The sequence below is a fragment of the Theropithecus gelada genome, chromosome 11 (assembly GCF_003255815.1).
Source record: "Theropithecus gelada isolate Dixy chromosome 11, Tgel_1.0, whole genome shotgun sequence".
NCBI lineage: Eukaryota > Metazoa > Chordata > Mammalia > Primates > Cercopithecidae > Theropithecus > Theropithecus gelada.
This window is the reverse complement of record NC_037679.1, coordinates 9,375,013-9,397,930: the sequence shown is the minus strand read 5'-3', so window position 1 is coordinate 9,397,930 and position 22,918 is coordinate 9,375,013. Positions and strand designations below refer to the sequence as shown.

General features: G+C 43.3%; 1 protein-coding gene across 2 annotated transcripts in view; it reads left to right on the top strand.

The window, feature by feature from the left end:
• LIMA1 (LIM domain and actin binding 1) overlaps positions 1-22,918 on the top strand; it is a 106,440-nt gene that overhangs the window by 71,428 nt on the left and 12,094 nt on the right. Inside the window, exons 5-9 of one of the 2 annotated variants that reach the window (XM_025403308.1) lie at positions 3,068-3,152; positions 4,639-4,787; positions 8,481-8,588; positions 13,670-13,727; positions 17,351-17,460. In XM_025403308.1, the coding sequence (XP_025259093.1) occupies positions 3,068-3,152; positions 4,639-4,787; positions 8,481-8,588; positions 13,670-13,727; positions 17,351-17,460 (510 nt within the window). Of the gene's footprint in view, positions 1-3,067; positions 3,153-4,638; positions 4,788-8,480; positions 8,589-13,669; positions 13,728-17,347; positions 17,461-22,918 lie in introns of both variants that reach the window. The other variant, XM_025403307.1, reaches the window with a different exon arrangement.

The window sequence follows — 22,918 nt, the reverse complement described above, 5'->3', positions numbered from 1 at the left end:
ACTCGTCACCCAGGCTGGAATGCAGTGGTGTGGTCACAGCTCACTGTATTCTTTTTTGTAGAGATGGGGTCTTCCTATGTTGCCCAGGCTAGTCTTGAACTCCTAGGCTCAAAGGACCCTCCTGGCTCAGTCTCCCAAAGTGCTGGGATTACAGGCATGAACCACCACACCCAGCCAGGAGACAAATTATACACACACACACTCTGTTGCCCAGGCTGGAGTGCAGTGGCATGATCTTGACTCACTGCAACATCCGCCTCCCAGGCTCAAGCAATTTTCCCACTGCAGCCTTCTGAGTAGCTGGGACTACAGGCACGTGCCATAACGCCCAGCTAACTTTTGTTTTTTTTTTCTTTTTTGAGACGGAGTCTTGCTCTGTCACCCAGGCTGGAGTGCAGTGGCCTGATCTTGGCTCACTGCAACCTCTGCCTCCTGGGTTCAAGTGATTCTCCTGCCTCAGCCTCCTGAGTAGCTGGGATTACAGGTGTGGGCCACCACGCCCAGCTAATTTTTTTGTATTTTTAGTAGAGATGGGGTTTCGCCATGTTTGTCAGGCTGGTCTTGAACTCCTGACCTCGTGGTCCTTCTGCCTCAGCCTCCCAAAGTGCTGGGATTACAGGTAAGAGCCACCGTGCCTGGCCTAACTTTTGTATTTTTTTTTTTGTAGAGACGAGGTTTTGCCATGTTGCCCAAGTTGGTCTCAAACTCCTGGGCTCAAGTGATCCACCTGCCTCAGCCTCCCAAAGTGCTAGGATTACAAGCTTGAGCCACTTTGCCTGGCCTTGGGAGAGATATTAAATGTATACTGAATTTGAAAGAAACTATTCTTATTGGTGTGGTATAAATAGACAAATCCTTGGCTCTGATTTCTGATGTGGCATGTTTTCTCTCTCCAAGGAGGGGGTATAAAAAATATGTAAAAGTGATAATTCACTTTCTTTTTTGTTTGAGACAGAGTCTCACTCTTGCTCAGGCTGGAGTGCAGTGGAGCGATCTCTGCTCCCTGCAACCTCTGCCCACCCTGGTTCAAGCAGTCCTCCCACTTCAGCCTCCCAAGTAGCTGGGACCACAGGTGCATGTCACCACGCCTGGCTAATTTTTTTGCATTTTTAGTAGAGACAGGGTCTCACCATGTTGCCCAAGCTGGTCTCAAATTCCTGAGCTCAAGCAATCTGCCCCCCTTGGCCTCCCAAAATGTGGGGTTTACAGGCGTGAGCCACCATGCCCAGCCTCACTTTCTCAAACTTTATAGTAAAGTTGATTAGTCCATTAAACTTAAAGATTTAGTGACTATATACTAATGTTAAACTCAAAAGGGTGCTAAGTGTTTTATTCTTATCTCCTGTCATACTGGATTTCAGATATCTTTTTAAACCTCAAGTTATCTGGAAATAAATTGAGATTTGAATGATAGGATCTGATGTAAGGCACTCATTATAAGCTGAATAAACATGACATACTCCCTATGAACTATGTCTGGGAATATTTTTGACTCTACAGTCTTAAAAATTATAATTTGTAACTTTCATGAAAGATCTACCCTAGATATGAGAGAGATAAATGTAGTAATTTAATGGAATCACAAAATACTTTATTTTAAAAATCTGTGTCAACCAAGCGCAGTGGCTCAAGCTCGTAATCACAGCACTTTGGGAGGCTGAGGTGGGCAGATCACCTGAGGTCAGCCTGGTCAACATAGTGAAATCCTGTCTCTACTAAAAATATAAAAATTAGCCAAGCGTGGTGGCAAGCGCCTGTAATCCCAGCTACTCAGGAGGCTGAGGCAGGAGAATCTCTTGAACCTGGGAGACGGAGGCTGCAGTGAGCCAAGATCACATCACTACACTCCAGCCTGGGTGACAGTGAGACTGTGTCTCAAAAAAAAAAAAAAAAATCTGTGTCATCCACTTTTCTGTAAGTCTTGGAAATATATGGAGAGAAAGACATGGTCTCTGCCCTCAGTGAGCTTACAGTGCAGTAGAGGGACAGTCACCCAACAGTTTGACCAGGTACCTTGGGAACAGAGGAAAGATTACCTAAATTTATGTTGGCAAGGTACTCAGACTTCATAGTGCTTACACTGAGTCTTTGAAGGAACAGGCATTTGCAAGGCAACAGAAGGACAAAGGAGGCTGACTTGGTGGGGACCAGATCTAGAACAGGACTTCCGTGACTTACTAAGCACTTTGGATTTAATTTCAGGAGTGAGTGGGAATTCTGAAAGAATTTTGAAAAGGAGAGCAAAATAGATTTATATTTTTGGATAATTACTTTGTATTATTGGGGATAATGGCAGCATCATGGAGACTGGATTGGAAGATAATGAAGAACCAGTTAAAGAGATATAATGCAATAGTCTAGGGGAAAGATGATGAAGACATGAACCAAGGCAGCAATAGCAGAAATAACGTGAGCTGGAGAAAGGAAACAGCAGATTCTGCATCAGCACTTGGCAATTTGGAAGGCATGTCATTGTCATCTGGTATGTGAGGATTCCCCTCCAATAAGTGTTACAAAGCTTGCTGGTTAGGAAGTGATCTTTAACAGAGAAGATTACCTACATAGAGTTACTTATTTTTCCTTGGGCACCTGTGAATATGTAGTGCTTGATGTTTGTAATTTTGTTTAAAATTCTATGAAATATAAAAATATAAAATCAAATCTGGGCCGGGCGCGGTGGCTCATGCCTGTAATCCCAGCACTTTGGGAGGCCAAAGCAGGTGGATCACGAGGTCAGGAGATTGAGACTATCCTGGCTAATACGGTGAAACCCCGTCTCTACTAAAAATACAAAAAAATAACCGGGCGTGGTGGCGGGCGCCTGTGGTCCCAGCTACTTGGGAGGCTGAGGCAGGAGAATGGCGGGAACCCGGGAGGCGGAGCTTGCAGTGAGCTGAGATCACGCCACTGTACTAGCCTGGGCGACAGAGTGAGACTCCGTCTCAAAAAAAAAAAAAAAAAAAAAATCAAATCTGGATTTTATTTATAAAGAAGGTTTGCAAGTTGAACCTTGCATCAAGATTTCCCATCATTTCTGCAAAACTTATCATTGGGTTTCATTTTCCAGATTCTCCGGGCCCAAAGCCGAAGTGCAAGTGGAAGGAAGGTCTCTGAAAACAGCTATTCTCTAGATGACCTAGAAATAGGCCCAGGTAAGCAGAGAGTTCCTTGTGTATCAGGTCCTATAGGAAGTACTCACTAGTAGCAACATCTTTTGGACTCGAAGCCAATGCTTTTAAAGGAAGAGTGACACAAATTAAAAGAAAGTCTGCCTATTAGATGCAAGCCATTCTCAAATCTCATTGCTCTTGTTAAATAGCTTTTTTTTTTGTTTTGAGATGGAGTCTCACTCTGTCTCCCAGGCTGGAGTGCAGTGGCACGATCTCGGCTCACTGCAAACTCTGCCTCCTGAGTTCACGCCATTCTCCTATCTCGGCCTCCCAAGTAGCTGGGACTACAGGCACCCGTATTTTTAGTCTAGACAGGGTTTCACTGTGTTAGCCAGGATGGTCTCCATCTTCTGACCTCATGATCCGCCTGCCTCGGCCTCCCAAAGTGCTGGGATTACAGGCATGAGCCATTGTGCCCGGCCTCTTTTTTTCTATTTTTAATCCACCCTTGTTAGTGATAACCTATGGTAACCAAAGGGTATTTTGAGGAGCTATAAGTAAAGTGCTACGATCAGTTTTGGCTCTAGTCATCTGGGATTTGAGGGCTTCAATAGATGGACTGTGTCCCATATCAGGTTTGGTTACCCTGTATCACCAGTGATAACATAACACTTTGAGAGTGGAATTACGTTTTAAAGGGGATTTACAGGCACTTCACAAAAGAAAAAATTAGTAAAAACAGGAAAAGCATCAGCTACCTAGTAATCAAAGAAATGCAAATTAAAAGGCATTGAGATCTCTTCTTTTTCATGTTAAATAAGCCAGAATTTTAAAATACAGGCCCTGGCGTGGTGGCTCAGACCTGTAATCTCAGCACTTAGGGAGGCTGAGACAGGAGGAACACTTAAACCCGGGAGTTTGAGACCAGCCTGGGAAACATAGTGAGACCTATCTCTACAGAAAAAAAAAAAAAAAAAAAAAAAAAGCCCAGCATGGCGGTGCATGCTTGAGGTCACTGCTACTTGGGAAACTGAGATGGCTGGATCCTTTGAACCCAAGACTTCAAAGCTGCAGTGAGCTACGATCTTGCCACTGTCCTGTTCTCTAGCCTGGGTGACAGAGTGAGACTCTGTCTCAAAAACTAAATAAAATATGCAATGCTCAATTATGGTAAGGTTCTTTTAATGCCAAGAAAGAGTGAATATTACTTTGTAAATGACAATTATATTCCTGATTTTCTTCTTCGTGCTTTTAATGGAAGAAATTGGCCATTAGATAACAATAACCCAAAATTTAGAATTTTGAAATTATTTGAATCACTTTTATCTTCTAATGAAACACATTGGCCAGTCACAATGGTTTACACCTGTAATTCCAGCACTTTGGGAGGCTGAGATGGGAGGATATCTTGAGCCCAGGAGTTCGAGGCTGCAGTGAGCTATGATCATGCCACTGCACTTCAGCCAGGGTGACAGAGTGAGACCCCATCTGAGAAATAAAATAAAACATGTTATTTGGATGCTTCTAGGTCAATTGTCATCTTCTACATTCAACTCGGAGAAAAATGAGAGTAGGCGAAATCTGGAACTTCCACGCCTCTCAGAAACCTCTATAAAGGATCGAATGGCCAAGTACCAGGCAGCTGTGTCCAAACAAAGCAGCTCAACCAACTATACAGTATGTGTTCTGCATCGTTCATTCATTCATTCATTCTGTCATCCAGCAGATGGTCACTGAATACTGGAATTAGGAAATGCCACCAGACCCTTACCTCTGAGCCCTGGTCCCCTAGCTGTTCTCTGTTCACATGAACCCTACCCTCACTGGATTTGCAGGTCTTACCGTGGTCTAATCTTGACTTTGCTTTCTTAGTCCTCGTTCCCACCCCACTCACTTTTTTTGTGATGTTACCAGTCAGTATCATTGAGAGTTTCCCTGGCTCTTCTACTTAATGTTGTGTTGTTGTTAAAGAAGTAGTAGTTTATTAGTTTCAATAGAACTCTTATTTTATCTTGGTTGTTGAGGGAAGACGGAAGAAGACTGGAGAGCTTATTTTGGTTTTTGAGGAAAGAAAGAAGAAGACTAAAGAGAAATATCAGCTGTGTTCATTAATGAGGGTTTTTTTGTAATTTTTTACTGAGATATAACTCACGTAATATAAAATCATCATTTTAAAGTATACAGTTTTGTGATTTTTACCATATTCACATTGTACAACCATTACCACTGTTTAATTCCAGAAGCTTTCTATCACCCTGAAAAGAAACCTCATACCTGTGTAGTCACTCTCAGCTCCCCCTGCTCTCATCCCCTGGCAACCGCTGATCTACTTCCTGTCTTTATGTATCTGCCTATTTTGGAAATTTCATATGAAGGGGTCATACAGTAGATCATCTACTTAATCTTTAATCCTTACGATGTACTGTTTTCCTAAAGAAATAGAATAGTAGATAAGAAAAAGGGAGAAATCACAAGAAGGTGACATGCTCAGTAAGCATGAAAATTTTGATATTCAGCTGGGTGTGGTGGCTCACGCCTATAATCCCGGCACTTTGGGAGGCTGAGGCGGGCGGATTGCCTGAGGTCAGGAGTTCGAGACCAGCTTGGCTAACATGGCAAAACCCCGTCTCTACTGAAAATACAAAAATTAGCCAGGTGTGGTGGCAGGCACCTGTAATCCCAGCTACTTGGGTGGCTGAGGCAGGAGACTTGCTGGAACCCAGGAGGCAGATGTTGCAGTGAGCTGAGATTGCGCCTCTGCACTCCAGCCTGGGCGACAGAGCAAGACTTCATCTCCAAAAAAAAAAAAAAAATTTTTGATATTCAAAATACTATGGAGAGTCCTTCCCCTTTAAGTTGTCCTGTGCTTAACGGGTAAGCTGACACTACAGAACTGCTTAATTGAAGTTACCTTTTAGCCAGGCACAGCAGCTCACACCGTAATCCCAACACTTTGGGAGTCTGAGGCAGGTGGATCATTTGAGGTCAGTAGTTCAGAACCAGCCTGGCCAACATGGTGAAACCCCGTCTCTACTAAAAATACCAAAAAAAAAAAATTAGCCGGGTGTGGTGGGACACACCTGTAATCCCAGCTACTAGGGAGGCAGAGGCAGGAGAATCACTTGAACCCAGGAGATGGAGGTTACAGTGAGCTGAGATCACACCACTGCGCTCCAGCCTGGGTGACAGGGTGAGACTCTATTTCAAAAAAAGAAAACAGATACTACCTTTTAAATGCCATTTATTCATATATATATATATATATACACACACACACACACGCACACATCGATACAAATACACACACACATATTTTTGTATCCTTCAAGCATTTGTTCTAAGATTTCAAATTACAAACCATTAATCTCTTGATGTCCTAATTGTCTAACAAAATCAAAAGAACAGTATTGAATTGTATTTGTTCCTAGGCAGACTGAAATGTGGCGCATGTTGGAAACCATAATGTGTGTTCTGCGAGTTAAGTCTTCTGTTCCCCACATTATTAAGCATACATTCTCTAATAGTATTTGGTGGACTAATTCTCTGGGCGATGAATAATTTCATCTTGGTTTTTTAACTGTAATTTTAACAACTTTATGTTTTAAGAAGAGATGATGTGTGTAAGTCAATTAGCAAAGTGGAGTATCACAGGCTGATAGGCACTGTGAATGTGAAAAGTGAGCAAATTTAGACTTCTCTTAGAAGGCAGGTCAGGAGATACAGCAAATTGGGATCTGTGAAGCTGAACTTCCTCTTGTTACCAGATTTTACTGCTTCTCAGTGCCCTCCTGCTGCAAACATTCCCACCAGGTGACTCCCTATGTGGGGAAACCTGTTGAGTAACTTTTTTCTTTTTTTTTTTTTTTTTAAACTCCTCACCATTTCTGTATTACAGTTCTCCTGCTCTGGAGATTTAAAGAGTTGAAAAGTCTTCAGGAATTCTTGTAAAAAGTACATTTTGTCTCATCCCCGAAGAATTTCCCGGGACCCTTAACAGAATATGGTTGTAACAAGGCACATACATACTCTCTGGCAGCAGTTCTGGAGGTGGGGCTTCCAGACGGGGTCAGGAATGAGTTGTTGGGCTATATAATGTTCTGCAGTGCTAGCTGCCAGCTTCTCCTCACAGCTGCACCTCCAGAGCTGTGGGCAGTAATCTGGAATACCATCCCTAGGTGACTAAGTCATACTCACATTCCTTTCATTGGCCCTGTGGCCATAAATTGTTTCCTCCCATGCCTAAAGAGTCACAGAGAACAAAAAAGTACTAGATTACTACATATTAACAGATCAGTGGTAGGAAATGTCTATAGTCATTGACCTCTATGTTGCTTTTATTTTATTTTATTTTTTTATTTTGAGATGGAGTTTCGCTCTTGTTCCCCAGGCTGGAGTGCAATGGCGTGATCCCAGCTCACTGCAACCTCTGCCCCCCGGATTCAAGCGATTCTCCTGCCTCAGCCTCCTGAGTAGCTGGGATTACAGACATGTGCCACCACACCCGGCTAATTTTTTGTATTTTTAATAGTGATGAGGTTTCACCATGTTGGCCAGGCTGGTCTTGAACTCCTGACTTCAGGCGATCCACCCGCCTTAGCCTCCCAAAGTGCTGGAATTACAGGCGTGAGCCACTGCGCCCAGGCTCTATGTTGATTTTAGATATAATAGATGAAGTTAATTGTAATATTCGCCCCAGTGTCCTTGCAAGGAAAAAAATGCAATTTGCTTATTCCTTATGACAATAAAATGCATGCTTTTTTATGTTGAGGCTCTGTTATAAGAAGTAAAATAAATTATGTCTTTAGTACAATATATGAATTGTATATGAAAAACATGTTTTTGAAAGTCCCACCAAAAAGGTTGCTTTATGGTATCATTAAATATAATTTCAGTTTTTATATGTATACATCATCCCTGTCTCTCTTTCCAGGCCGGGCATTTATATATGTATGGTCAGTATATTTTCTATTATTGGCACTTGGCATCTCCTTTCCCCTGCTCCAGAATGGTCTTTTCTGATAAAACTCACAAGCTTTGCATTACCACAAGCTCTGCTGCTAGAAGAGTGAATCACAAGAATGTTGTATGCTTGGGGTGTTGTGTGTGCCTGTGTTGATATGTCTGTATTCTAATGAGCAATCCAGTTTTACACTAGCCTACAGATATTTAACTCTGAGGTATGTGTCCACAAAGCTGCTTTTGTCATTTCACTAGTCAATGGGTTTTGCTTGTGAGAGTTAGGGGGTTGATTTGACCTGAGGCTTCTTAGAAGAATTTTTTAACATTCCAAGTTTATCTGATAAATGTGCTATGAAGAGAATAGAATGATGAGACTTTAAAAAATTTTTTACAGTTGTTTTTATTTTGTAGAATGAGTTGAAAGCCAGTGGTGGTGAAATCAAAATTCATAAAATGGAGCAAAAGGAGAATGTGCCCCCAGGTCCTGAGGTCTGCATCACCCATCAGGAAGGGGAAAAGGTAGGTTGAAAAGTCTGACGTCCAGTTGCCAAGGAAGCATGTGTTCTAAATTAGGTGCTTGAAATTAGAAACAACTCTAACTCTAGGCTGTAGAGTGTCTGGGAATTTGGTAACAGCTGCCAGGACAGATTGTCATTTTTGCAGGTCACGTAATTTCAGTTGAGGAGCTCTGCAACTTATAGCTGACCAAATAATGAACCTTCGTTGGAAAATTATTTTGTTCAGCAGATGCTCAGAAGGCAAAGAACTGAAGTGATTTTAAAGAATCGATTTGGAGGCTGGGCACAGTGGCTCACGCCTGTAATCCCAGCACTTTGGGAGGCTGAGGCAGGTGGATCACCTGAGGTCAGGAGTTCAAGACCAGCCTGGCCCACATGGTGAAACCCCGTCTCTACTAAAAATATAAATATTAGCCAGGTGTAGGGGTGCACACCCATAATCCCAGCTACTCAGGAGGCTGTGGCAGGAGAATCGCTTGAACCTGGGAGGTGGAGGTTGCAGTGAGCCGAGTGCACTGCATTTCCAGCCTGGTGACAGAGCAAGACTCTGTCTCAAAGATAAATAAATAAATAAAATAAAAACCTATTTGGGCCGAGTGTGGTGGCTCACGCGTGTAATCCCAGCACTTTGGGAGGCCAAGGCGGGCGGATCACCTGAGGTCGGGAGTTTGAGACAAGCCTGACCAATATGAGAAACCCCATCTCTACTAAAAATACAAAAAATTAGCCAGGCATGATAGTGCATGCCTGTAATCCCAGCTACTTAGAGGCTGAGACAGTTAAATCGCTTGAACCCAGGAGGCAGAGGTTGCAGTGGACTGAGGTCGTGCCCTTGCACTCTAGCGTAAGCAACAAGAGCGAAACTCCATCTCAAAAAAAAAAAAAAAAAATCTATTTGGGAGAGCATAGAGTCAGGGCAACTTGATTCCATGCTCCTGGGAAAAAAATTTACACAAATAAAAATATGTTTGATTAGAGATTATCTTCAGATACTCATATATTCTTAATTTAAGTAAACATTTAACACATTTTGTGCAAGAAAATCTTACTCTTTCACTCATATTATTATTAAAGGCAGTCACTATGCTAAGTAAGCATAGGAAATAATAAGCTTAAAAACTTATTGACAAATCATTCCATGTGGTCTTCATGTGCAAGGCTAACTCTCTCCTTCCGCCTGTCTCTCACTGCAGCCTGTGTGTACCTCATGCTCCAGCCAAGCCAGCAAACCTGTAATTCTGGCTGGGCACGGTCACTCACGGCTATAATCCCAGCACTTTGGGAAGCTGAGGCGGGTGGATCACGTGCGGTCAGGAGTTCAAGACCAGCCTGTAGAGGAGAGATTAATAAGAGGTCAGCTATCATAAAAATGTATGATAGGTGCTGTGAGGCTGTGAGAGGGTTATACAGGACCACAGAAGCTCAGAGTAAAGACATTTAACCTGACTTCCTCAAGAAGGTGATGTCTGAGCTGAGTCTTGACGAATGTGTGGAAGTAGGCCAAGTGAGTGAGGGGAAGGTTGAGTTAGAAATAGAAGGATATTCCAGACAGATACAACAGAGATTTGGAAACCAGAGATGACGGCTTACTGAGGAATTACAGGGATTGTTTGTTTGTTTGTTTGTTTGGAGATGGAGTCTTGCTCTGTCACCCAGGCTGGAGTGCAGTGGCGTGATCTCGGCTCACTACAACGTCTGCCTCCCAGGTTCAAGCGATTCTCCTGCCTCAGCCTCCCGAGTAACTGGGATTACGTGTGTGCACCACCATGTCTGACTAATTTTTTGTATTTTTAGTAGAGATGGGGTTTCGCCATGTTGGCCAGGCTGGTCTTGAACTCCTGACGTCACGTGATCCACCCGCCTCAGCTTCCCAAAGTGCTGGGATTATAGCTGTGAGCCACTGTGCCTGGCCAGAATTACAGGTTTGCTGGCTTGGCTGGAGCGTGAGGTACACATAGGCTGCAGTGAGAGATAGGCGGAAGGAGAGGGCTAGGGTAAGGCCTGGAAAATCTTTATATGCCACCCTTAAGGGTTTGGATGTAGTGCAGCAGGGGAAAGCCGCTAAAAGATTTTAAGCAAATCACATTTGTGTGTTACATATTTATCATTAGATGAATGGCTTAATTGAAATAAGTAACAATATTTATGTCAGGGGAATTATCATGTTCTCTACCATTGCCCATTGCCCAGTCCTTTTAATCTTTCAGTCAATATGATAATCAAATGTTAGATGAGGAGAAAGGGTTTTCAAATCTATTACAGTGATTTAATCTTAGGAGAAAAGCCATTGCTTCTGTTATACATATTGACACCCTTCACGCCATTCTTCCAAAAGATATGGAGATCATTAAAATGGGTTAAGAGCAACAGTTCTCAAGCTTAGTTGGAATTTGTATTTTAAAAATTTTTTTAGAGACGAGGTCTTCCTCTATCACCCAGGCTGGAGTGCAGTAGTATGATCATAGCTCACTGTAGCCTCCAACTCCTGGGCTCAAGGAATCTTCCTGCCTCAGCCTCCCAAGTGGCTGGGACTATAGATGTGCGCCACCACGCCTATATTTTTATCTTTTTTTTTTGTAGAGACAGGGTTTCGCTATAATTCTCAGAATGGTCTCAAACTTCCGGCTTCAAGCGATCCCCCCAGCCTCAGCCTCCCAAAGTGCTGGAAGTACAGGCGTGAACCACTGCGCCCTGTCTCAAACTTATTTGACTACAACAGACTTTACAAAGTAGGATGGTATATTGTCAGAATACTAACAGGAACTCATGAGATATACTACACACTTGAATCAAAGCAGACCCACAGAAAAATGGTCTCAGACTGATGGCTACAATATTTGATTCAAAGACCAGAACAGAAAAAATATATATATTAGAATAAATTAGTTTATTTTATAAAAACATCACAAATGTATGTTGGAATAACAAGACAAAATACTTGGCAGCCATGTGTTATGTGATCCTATAGTCCCCCATAAATTGCATATATCCTTGCAACAGTGGACTCAGGCATTAGCCCATGAGGCACATGCCATGTATTAAGTTAATTATCTTGTTAAACTGTCTGTTTTCTCATGTTTTAAATGGGAGATTATTTCTTAAGAATAACTGACTAAATATTTTTGAAGTTTTTCTTATATACTTAAAAAAAAATTGGAAATTTTTAGAGAAAAATATTCCCAGTGTTGAAATATCTCCATCTTTATCCCAGGAGTGTAGTTTGGGAAACAGTCATTTGGGAAATAATGTTCGAATTGTCCCTCTATCTAAATTCATGTTTGCTTCTTCATTGTCTTCATGCTGATTTGAAACTGGAACTCTGAACTGAACTGGAAGATTAGAACATTTTAATTATAGCCTAAAAGGACATTAGTGCAATTGTGAATCATGAAGTGGGTGGGGAAGAAAGGAGGTAAAGACAATACATATTCTTCAAGCACATGCTGTAGGTTTACAAACCCTCAGCTGCCTTAAAATTCGCAATATTTTTCAGACCCGTAGCTATCCTTTTGGCTGTTTGCCTAGCTTTTGTTAACCAATACCTAAGTGTTATTTGAACTTCGGCTTGTTAAAAAAAAAAGGACATTTGCCTGGCGAGGTGGCTCACGCCTGTAATCCTAGCACTTTGGGAACTCAAGGTGGGCAGATCGCCTGAGGTCAGGAGTCTGAGACCATCCTGGCCAACATAGTGAAACCCTACTCTACTAAAAATACAAAAATTAGCCAGGTGTGGTGATGGGCACCTGTAACCCCAGCTACTCGGGAGGCTGAGGCAGGAGAATCACTTGAACCCAGGAGGCAGAGGTTGCAGTGAGCTGAGATTGCACCGATGGATTCCAGCCTTGCAACAGAGCAAGACTCCATAAAAAAAAAAAAAAAAAAAAAAAGCAAAGTTTACCTCACGGGTTCAAGGTGACCAAATTAGAAGTGAGAGAAGAACATCCTGGGATGGAGGTACCTACTAATTCTCAAGAACTGAAGAGCTTTTTGTAGGCATGCCCAACTTTCAGAAAATTTATTTCATATCATTAGATAAAATAGCACATTTGTAAGGCGATCAGTTGAATACCTGGCACATAGTAAACACCCAATCAATGCTGGCTGTAATTATACCGGTTTATTTTATGCCATGTCAGAATTCCTGTAATGAAGAGAGTAGCAGAAAAAATGACCATGCTGAAATTCAGATGCAGTCAGCCAGCAACTTAATCTTCATTGTAAATCTATTCAGTTTGTCAGACATCCTGATAAAAACACTCAGCATTGCCCATAAAATCCATGGCATCTGAATAAAAGGAAATTATGTGAAGAGTGCACATTGGGTCACCTGTGGACTCTTCATGATTTTGGATGTGGAGTAAGATACCAGGAAGGCGTGGGGGCCAGTAGAAAGGAGGGAGAGCTCTAATAGAGAGTTCTTTTATTTAAATTTGATAGCTTTTGGGAAAATGATATAAACACCTGTACGTAAGATCTGCCATCCTGTTAAACATTGCCATTTTGAGACTGGGATTAAAAGGGAAACTGTCCTCGAAGATAATACTGAGGTTAGTTTTAGGTAAATTTGTTTTATAACTATCAAAAGGTCTTCTATATGGGCAAGTTCGTTTCAGCAGGATGTAGTTGGTTGGGAAATAAGAATTAGGAAAATTAAAAAATCAGAATAGTTCCTAAATTTAAATATTCTCCCTTTCCTTGGAGTGAGTTATGGTTATATGGTGAGGAGCTTTGCTCTCCTTGATAGAGGGCTTTGTTTTGCTTTGTTTTTTGAGAGCGGAAAAATATGGTTTAGAAGTTGTTTTATAAAGGGAGATGATGCACACTTTTGGCAGTTGAGTGCAGTCTGTTTCTCGGGTTACTCTGTAATTGAGAGGCATGTTAATATCCTCATAAAAGACATTTTGCTGCCTCTTGTTTAAATGCTCAGCTGTTCTGGTGCCCGTTATTTCCCCCAGGCAGCCAGTGACTGACTGGAGTCAGCAGGTTTTTATGGTATTAACAGCAGTTTGCTCTTTTATTTTTAATATGACTGTTAATCCCCCCCACCCCACACACCTTTTTTTTTTTTTTTTTTTTTTGTAGATTTCTGCAACTGAGAATAGCCTGGCAGTCCGTTCCACCCCTGCTGAAGATGACTCCCGTAAGCATTCTTTCTTAGGTCTGGAGGACGAGGTCCTTGTTTTCTATCTGTATTTGGTTCAGGAGTGTTCCCATTACTGTCACTGCTGAGAACATACTAAATCCTCTACTTGCATTTGAGGGCTGATGCTTGAATATCCTTTACACACTTCATGGCTTAGAGAGAAGTTAAATTCAATTAAATATAGTTAACTTGGGACAAACTGAATACTTGTAATGCTTCTCTCATTGAATTTATCCTACTTTTTGAACCAAACCCTTTCAGCATTAAAGCTGTATAAACTAATTTTGAAGTTTCATTTTAACAGAAGTTTGGCCAGTATGGATTTTATTCATTTATAATGTTATTCATAAATACCTATTCTTTAGTGAATAAGTATTTGAATAATCTGTTAAAGATATATTTTTTTCCCTGTTTATCTAAATGTATATTATAGTCAACCTCCTAGACAGGTTCTAGGGATTTTCCTGCTGACAGTGAATTTTGTCACCTTTCGTCCTATTTTAGAGTCATTTTGAGCCTCCCTTTTCCCAAAGACAAAAATGTGTTGTGTTTTGTTTTGTTTTGTTTTTTTACTTGACTATGTCCATTTTTGATTCTGATTTTCAGTATAACTTTTTATTTTCATTTTTTAGAGACAGGGTCTCGTTCTGTTGCCCAGGCTGGAGTACAGTGGTGTGATCATAGCTCCCTGCTGCCTCAAACTCCTGGGCTCAAGCAGTCCTCTTACCTCAGCCTCCCAAATAACTAGGACTGCAGGCACACACCACCATACCCAGCTAATTTTTTTTTTTTGAGGGAGTCTCGCTGTGTCACCTAGGTTGGAGTACAGTGGCGCGATCTCGGCTCACTGTAACCTCCCTCTCCCAGGTTCAAGCGATTCTCCTGTCTCAGCTTCCTGAGTAGCTGGTTGTCTACTCACTGAGTACCTCTTCACTGAGTACCTACAAGCGCACATCACCATGCCTGGCTAATTTTTTGTATTTTAGTAGAGACGGGGATTCACCCTGTTGCCTAGGCTGGTCTTGAACTCCTGAGCTCAGGCAATTCACCTGCCTCGGCCTCACAAAGTGCTAGGATGACAGGCGTGAGCCACCGCGCCTGGCCATACCCAGCCGTAACCAGCTAATTTTTAAATATTTTTGTAGAGAAAAGGTCTCACTGTGTTGCCCAGGCTGGTCTCCAACTCCTGGCCTCAAGCAACCCTCCCACTGCAGCCTGTCAAAGTGTTGCGATTACGGGCATGAGCCACTGTGCCCAGCCAATTTAAAAATATATGTTGCTGGGCCAGGTGCAGTGGCTTACACCTGTAATTCCAGCACTTTGGGAGGCCTAGGTGGGTGGATCACTTGAGGTCAGGAATTCAAGACAAGCCTGACCAACATGGCGAAACCCCATCACTAAAAATACAAAAATTAGCTGGGCGTGGTGGCGGGCGCCTGTAATCCCAGCTACTCAGGAGACTGAGGCAGGAGAATTGCTTGAACCCGGGAGGTGGAGGTTGCAGTGAGCCGAGATCGCACCATTGCACTCCAGCCTGGGCTGCAGAGCAAGACTCAAAACAACAACAACAACAAAAAAAATATATATGTATGTCGCTGGCCCGGCACGGTGGCTCACACCTGTAATCCCAGCACTTTGGAAGGCCGAGGCGGGCAGATCACCTGAGGTCAGGGGTTCAAGACCAGCCTGGTCAACGTGGTGAAACCCCATCTCTATTAAAAACACAAAAAGTTAGCTGGGTGTGGTGGTGGGTGCCTGTAGTCCCAGCTACTCAGGAGGCTCAGGCAAGAGAATTGCTTGAACCCAGGAGGCGGAGGCTGTGGTGAGCCAAGATCATGCCACTGCACTCCAGCCTGGGCAGCAGAGTGAAAATCCATCTTAAAAAAGAAAAAAAAAAAAAATATATATATATATATATATATATATGTTCCTGGCGCTGTGGCTCATGCCTGTAATCTTTGGAAGGCTGAGGCAGGCGGTTTGCTTGAGCTCAGGAGTTGGAGACCAGCTTGGGCAACATGGTGAAGCCCTGTCTCTACCACAAGTACCAAAACTTAGCTGGGCGTAGTGGCATGCATCTGTGGTCCCAGCTATTAGGGAGGCTGAGGCAGGAGGATCACTTGAGCCCAGGAGGCAGAGGTTGCAGTGAGCAAAGATCATGCCACTCAGCCTGGGTGACAGAGTGAGACTCTGTCTGAAAAAAAAATATCTATATATGTGTGTGTATATATATGTATCATATATGTGTATATATGTATCATATATGTGTGTGTATGTATCATATATGTGTGTATATGTATCGTATATGTGTGTATATATATGTATCATATATGTGTGTATATATGTATCATATATGTGTGTATATATATGTATCATATATATGTGTATATATATGTATCATATATATACGAATTTCTTGTAGGTCACAAGACAAAAAAGAAAAATATATATATGTGGATTTCTAGCGTCTCCCCAGGCTAATTAGTTTAGTGGACACTGAAAACCCCACAACTAAAATAGAATTATGAATTAAACAGATCTCTAGTAAATCCTACCTTAAAATTTCGGAGAAAAACTCAGCTGGGTGCGGTGGCTCACGCCTGTAATCCTAGCACTTTGGGAGGCCGAGGCGGGCGGATCACGAGGTCAGGAGATCGAGACCATCCTGGTTAACACGGTGAAACCCTGTCTCTACTAAAAACACAAAAAGAAATTAGCCGGGCGCGGTGGCGGCCCCTGTAGTCCCAGCTACTCGGGAGGCTGAGCCAGGAGAATGGCCGGAACCCGGGAGGTGGAGCTTGCAGTAAGCCAAGATCGCACCACTCACTCTAGCCTGGGCGACAGAACGAGACTCCGTCTCAAAAAAAAAAAAAAAAAGAAAAACTCTTTCTGCTTGAATCCAGAAACATTCTTTTTTTGCAATCATTTTTCTTGGACTAGAAATGTTTCTGAGTTTTGACTAGGTTTATGAAACATTTTTTTGAAAAATAAGCCTTAATATTTTAGTACTTTGTTGACTCACCTCTTCACTTTGGCAGGAAAGTAACTCATGCAGTTGGAACTTCAATGATTATGAAAAAAACTTCATGGAGCCCTTTTCCATAATCTTCATCCATGGATATCTGCTATAGAACTGACCAAAAACACAGTATCAGGTTACATGCATATACAAATGCGCACACACACACTCACACACACACACACAGTGCAAAATTTCTTCCCCCACATTTCCCCCTTTTTCCAACTTCAGTTGAAACACTTCAGAAGAAGTTATTAGGAATGTTAATGACCAAAAAGACATCCAAGTCTATAAATGGCCTTTAAAAATGACAAATGGTACAAGGAAGAAAGTTCTTTATACAGAGTGGTTTGGATTTCTGCTATGTGTGGCAGAGGGTAAGAAAGCCTCCTCACTGAGAACCTGATTTCTGACAGGACCAGAGAAAACCTGAGCCATAGTTGTTAGTGTTCGAATATTCTTCAACAGAAAAGCAGTGTTTTTCCTGGTGTTGGAAGGATCTGTCATTAATGGAAGTGCCCAAACTTTGCTTTTCGGAAGAACGCTTTCTAAGACATCCCATGAGATACTGTAAAATATCTTCCTTTTGTAACTCAAGCAGGTGACTCCCAGGTTAAGAGTGAGATTGAACAGCCTGTCCATCCCAAGCCACTAAGTCCAGATGCCAGAGCCTCCAGTCTTTCTGAAAGTTCTCCTCCCAAAGCAATAAAGGTATGATGGCAATTTCTCTCTGAGCCTTTGGACATTGGTCTACTGGTAGAGCTAATTGTACCTTTTATGATGATGATGTTGATTATAACCTGGTTTTGCTTTCCTGGGGATGATAATGCCACAGAAGAGCACACTGAAGCCAGTCACTTTCCCTGGAAATCTTGCTGCCTCTGCTCAGGTCTTTGGCCCAGGAGCGAGAAGGCTCACTAATGACTCTCAGTTTGAAATCTGGAAAACTCATGAAAGTTTTAAGAAGGCCGGGCGCGGTGGCTCAAGCCTGTAATCCCAGCACTTTGGGAGGCCGAGACGGGCAGATCACGAGGTCAGGAGATCGAGACCATCCTGGCTAACACGGTGAAACCCCGTCTCTACTAAAAAAAAAAAATACAAAAACTTAGCTGGGCGAGGTGGCGGGCGCCTGTAGTCCCAGCTACTTGGGAGGCTGAGGCAGGAGAATGGCATAAACCCAGGAGGTGGAGCTTGCAGTGAGCTGAGATCCGGCCACTGCACTCCAGCCTGGGCAACAGAGCGAGACTCCGTCTCAAAAAAAAAAAAAAAAAAAAAAAAAAAAAAAAAAAAAAAAAAAAAAGGAAGTTTTAAGAAAACCTGAAGTTAAACAAAATAATGTGATTTTTTAATATTTTTATTTTTGTTTGTTTATTATTACTACCTTTTTTTTTGTTTTGAGAGAGTCTTGCTCTGTCACCCAGACTGGAGTGCAGTGGCATGATCTCGGCTCACTGCAACCTCCGCCCGCCAGGTTCAAGCAGTTCTCCTGTCTCAGCCTCCCAAGTAGCTGGGATTACAGGCATGCGCCACCATGCCCGGCTAATTTTTTTGTATTTTTTTGGTAGAGACAGGATTTCACCGTGTTGGCCAGGCTGGTCTCGAACTCCTGACCTTGTGATCCGCCTGCCTTAGCCTCCCAAAGTGCTGGGATTACAGGTGTGAACCACCACACCTGTAATTTGTTTGTTTTTGTTTTTGTTTTGTTTTGTTTGTTTTTGTTTTTGTTTTGTTGAGACAGGGTCTTGCTCTGTTGCTCAGGCTGGAGTATGGTGGTGTGATCATGGCTCACTGCAGCCTTGACTTCCCAGGCTCATGCATTCCTCCTGTCTCAGCCTCCTGAGTAGCTAGAACTATAGGCATATGCCACCTTGCTTTGCCTTTTTTTTTTTTTTTTTTTTAAGAGATGTGGTTTTTCCATGTTTCCCAGGCTGGTCTCAAACTCCAGAGCTTGGGTGATCTGCCTGCCTTGGCCTCCCAAAGTGCTGGGATGGGATTATAGGCATGAGCCACTGCCCAGCCAGGAAAAATCTGTTCAACTAAAATCAGCACATTCGACGAGGTGTGCAATTTCACCTTAAAGATAGTGGCTTCCTGATCTGCAGAGCTTGACCTTAACCTGATTAGTGGTTAGCTTTTTTTTTTTTTTGAGACAGGGTGTCACTTTGTCACCCAGGCTGGAGTCCAGTGGTGTGATCACAGCTTACTGCAGCCTCCATCTCCTGAGCTCAAGCCATCCTCCCGAGTAGCTGAGACTATAGGCGCATGCCACCACACCCAGCTAATATATTTTTTACATTTGTATGGGGATGGGGTCTCACTATGTTGCCCGAGCTGGTTTTGAACTTTTGGCCTCAAGTAATCCCCCACCTTGGCCTCCCAAAATGCTGGGATTACAGGCATGAGCCACCAAACCCACCTGGCCCTGTTGTTCCTACTTTTTTTTTTTTAAGGACCTGGTGTTTAAACAATGTCATTAACATTTTTTTTTTTTTTTTTTTTTTTTTTTTGAGACGGAGTCTCGCGCTGTGTCACCCAGGCTGGAGTGCAGTGGCGCGATCTTGGCTCACTGCAAGCTCCGCCTCCCAGGTTCACGCCATTCTCCTGCCTCAGCCTCCGAGTAGCTGGGACTACAGGCGCCCGCCACCTCGCCCGGCTATTTTTTTTGTATTTTTAGTAGAGACGGGGTTTCACCGTGTTAGCCAGGATGGTCTCGATCTCCTGACCTCGTGATCCACCCGCCTCGGCCTCCCAAAGTGCTGGGATTACAGGCTTGAGCCACCGTGCCCGGCCACAATGTCATTAACATTTTTAACAAAAGAATATGTCCGCTGGAATGGGGGCTGGCCAGCCCATTTTCTGTAAAAAAAAAAAAAAAAAAAAAAAAATGAGGCCACATGTGGTGGCTCACACCTGTAATCCCAGCACTTTGGGAGGCTGAGGCAGGCAGATCACCTGAGGTCAGGAGTTCAAGACCAGCCTGAACAACATGGAGAAACCCCGTCTCTACTAAAAATACAAAAAAAAAAAAAAAAAAAAAAAAAAAAAAAAGGACATTCAAGCAACACTTATACTAAGGGTATAATATTAGATATTAAGAATTGAGGCCGGGTACAGTGACTCACAGCTATAATCCCAGCACTTTGGGAGGCTGAGGCGGGCAGATCACAAGGTCAGGAGTCTGAGACCAGCCTGGCCAACATGGTGAAACCCGGTCTCTAAAAATACAAAAATTAGCTGGGCACAGTAGTGCGTGCCTGTAGTCCCAGCTACTCAGGAGGCTGAGGCAGGATAATCGCTTGAACCTGGGAAGCAGAGGTTGCAGTGAGCCAAGATCGCACCACTGCTCTCCAGCCTGGGTGACAAAGTGAGATTCCATCTCAAAAAAAAAAAAAAAAAAAAAGAATTGAATGGTCCCAGCACGGTGGCTCATGCCTATAATCTCAGCACCTTGGGAGGCCGAGGTGGGTGGATCATGAGGTCAAGAGTTTGGGACCAGCCTGGCCAACATGGTGAAAGCCAAAGCCCGTCTCTACTAAGAATACAAAAATTAGCTGAGCCTGGTGGCAGGCACCTGTAATCTCAGCTACTCAGGAGGCTGAGGCAGGAGAATCGCTTGAACCCAGGAGGTGGGGGTTGCAGTGAGCCGAGATCATGCCACTGCACTCCAGCCTGGGTGACAGAGCTACACTCCTCGATCTATGATCTGCTTTTATTACCCAAGTTTTAAAAGTCGTCTTTTCCTCTTCTGTGGGCAAACATATTCCCATAAAAATAAGCCAAAAATGTTTATTAAAAATGTCAAAACTTATTTTAGGTTTGTTAGCTGACTTGTTTTAATTGACTAGCTTGCTAATGAGGGGCTACTTCACCCACTTGAATTACCTACACTTCTTTAGTGTCTTTCTCCTCTAGTGCTCTCTTAAGTAGCAGGGTTGTGTTTCAAAAGTTTTAACATGGCCGGGCGCGGTGGCTCAAGCCTGTAATCCCAGCACTTTGGGAGGCCGAGACGGGTGGATCACGAGGTCAGGAGATCGAGACCATCCTGGCTAACACGGTGAAACCCCGTCTCTACTAAAAAATACAAAAAACTAGCCGGGCGAGGTGGCGGGCGCCTGTAGTCCCAGCTACTCGGGAGGCTGAGGCAGGAGAATGGCATAAACCCGGGAGGCGGAGCTTGCAGTGAGCTGAGATCCGGCCACTGCACTCCAGCCCGGACAACAGAGCGAGACTCCGTCTCAAGGAAAAAAAAAAAAAAAAAAAAAAGTTTTAACATTCGAAACTCAATAAATAGAATGAGTTGTAAGGTGGTATGTGCTGCTCCCAACTCATGCTCACATCTGCCGTGCTTCTACCTCTGACTGTGAGCATGATTGGTCCACAGCTGAAAGTCTTACTGCACACAAACCATAAAGAGGAGGGGAGATCAGGGAGGGTTTGGAACAAAAGGAGGAAAGGGGAGAACCCAGGATTTAAAGGGTGGATTTAAAAGGTGAGCAAGGTGAAAAAGATAAACATGAAAATTTGAAAGGAGGCAGAGATTTATGAGAAGAATAAGGTTTATTGGAAAGGAACAAAAGGTAAAGAAAGCAGAAAGAGAAAGCAAGTCCAAGAAGAACGGGCAGGATCATGGTGATTGAATCTGCACGTGTGCTCCACATGGCTGTGTTCTGGCCTTGAAGGTTGGCTGATGCTGCCATCAGCACTTTCTCTGTCAGAATATGGAGTCTCACAAAGTAACAGATCCCACAGGGTTACTTTCCTCTCTGACAGCAATGCTGCCTAGATGTGAGTGCTCAGGTCATGGTTGGGGATCAAGAATGGCTAGCAAATCTAACTTGGTGATGGATTCTGTATAACCCAGGACCTGGGGAAATCTAAGAACTAAAATCTGTTCTTGTGACTATTTGAATTCTCAATGCAGTCTTGCATCCCTCCTTCAACTGCTTGGCCAGACTTCCTTGTCCAGAATGGGGATCCCTCCCCACTCAAGTTTCATGGTCTGAGCGGACGAGTGGTGTGTGAAGGGGCACATCTCACTTAGGTCTCCTTTGGCACCAGGGAGAAGAAACAGAGGTAAAACTGTCTCTGTGTCTGCCTCAGACCCATGCCTACTCCTTTGGCACTGGTCACTCAGCAGTAGAATGCAGACGGCCCTGCCTGCATAGACACACACCTTGGGTTTTGAGCATTGTGTAATGACCAGAGTAAACGGGCCTGGCTGTTTGCCTGTGGTCCAGAGCTCAGATGATCATAGTGTACAGAGCCTGGTGGAACCCAGTTACATCTCCACTGTTATTTAAGGGCAATTTATTGCTCTTCCTCAGAGTTCCCCTTTACAGTCTGCAGGCAAATATATAGATACTTTAGTAAATGTTTATAGGAAGACCTGCTGGCAGAACTGGTCTCATGGCTGCAGACTGTGAACAGAAGTTGTCTCTCCACTTTGGGAAATTACATACAGCTAAGAATAAACTTGTTCACTCAGAATAGATTTTTGGATCCCACACATCCTGGAAAAAACTGTTTCTTAGTGCCTGCCTGTTATTGAAAAGAGGACATCTAAGGTACAGACTCAATTCATTTCATATTTTAGCTTAATAAAGTAAAAAATGATGGAGGTCTTTAAGGATTCTGTACACTTTGAACACTGGCCACAAAGCTTAGTTGGTAAGACTTGGTACCAATGAAGTTACAGGTTCATTCTCAAAAAGGGTGTTATTCTCAGAGCAGAGCTTAGTGGACTCTGTGAGAAGCATCAGGCCCTTTCTACTTCAAGAGACTCAGAGATCTCTCAGGCTTTATGTCCTCCCATTTGAAAGAAATCATCCCCTAAATGTTCCCAGAGGAGAGGATAGGGGAGGAAGAGGCAAGAAGATGTGACTGGCCCTAGGGAACAACTGTCTGCCCTCAGTATGCCCGGGACAACCAAGTCCCAGGCCTCCTCACAGCATTCTGCTGATGGGTGTTGACAGAGAACATGGCAGTCTGTGTGTGAGGGCGGCACACACTGCACTGCCCCTCTCGGTGTCGTGCCAGCTGTTCCTCCCCCTGGAGACACAGTGGGAGGTTTTATGCTGGTTTGCAAAGCTGTCAAAATTATGCTAGGAGAGCATCTAGAATCTTTTCTCACTCACTCACTATTACTGCCTTTTCAGAGGACTGTCCTTTC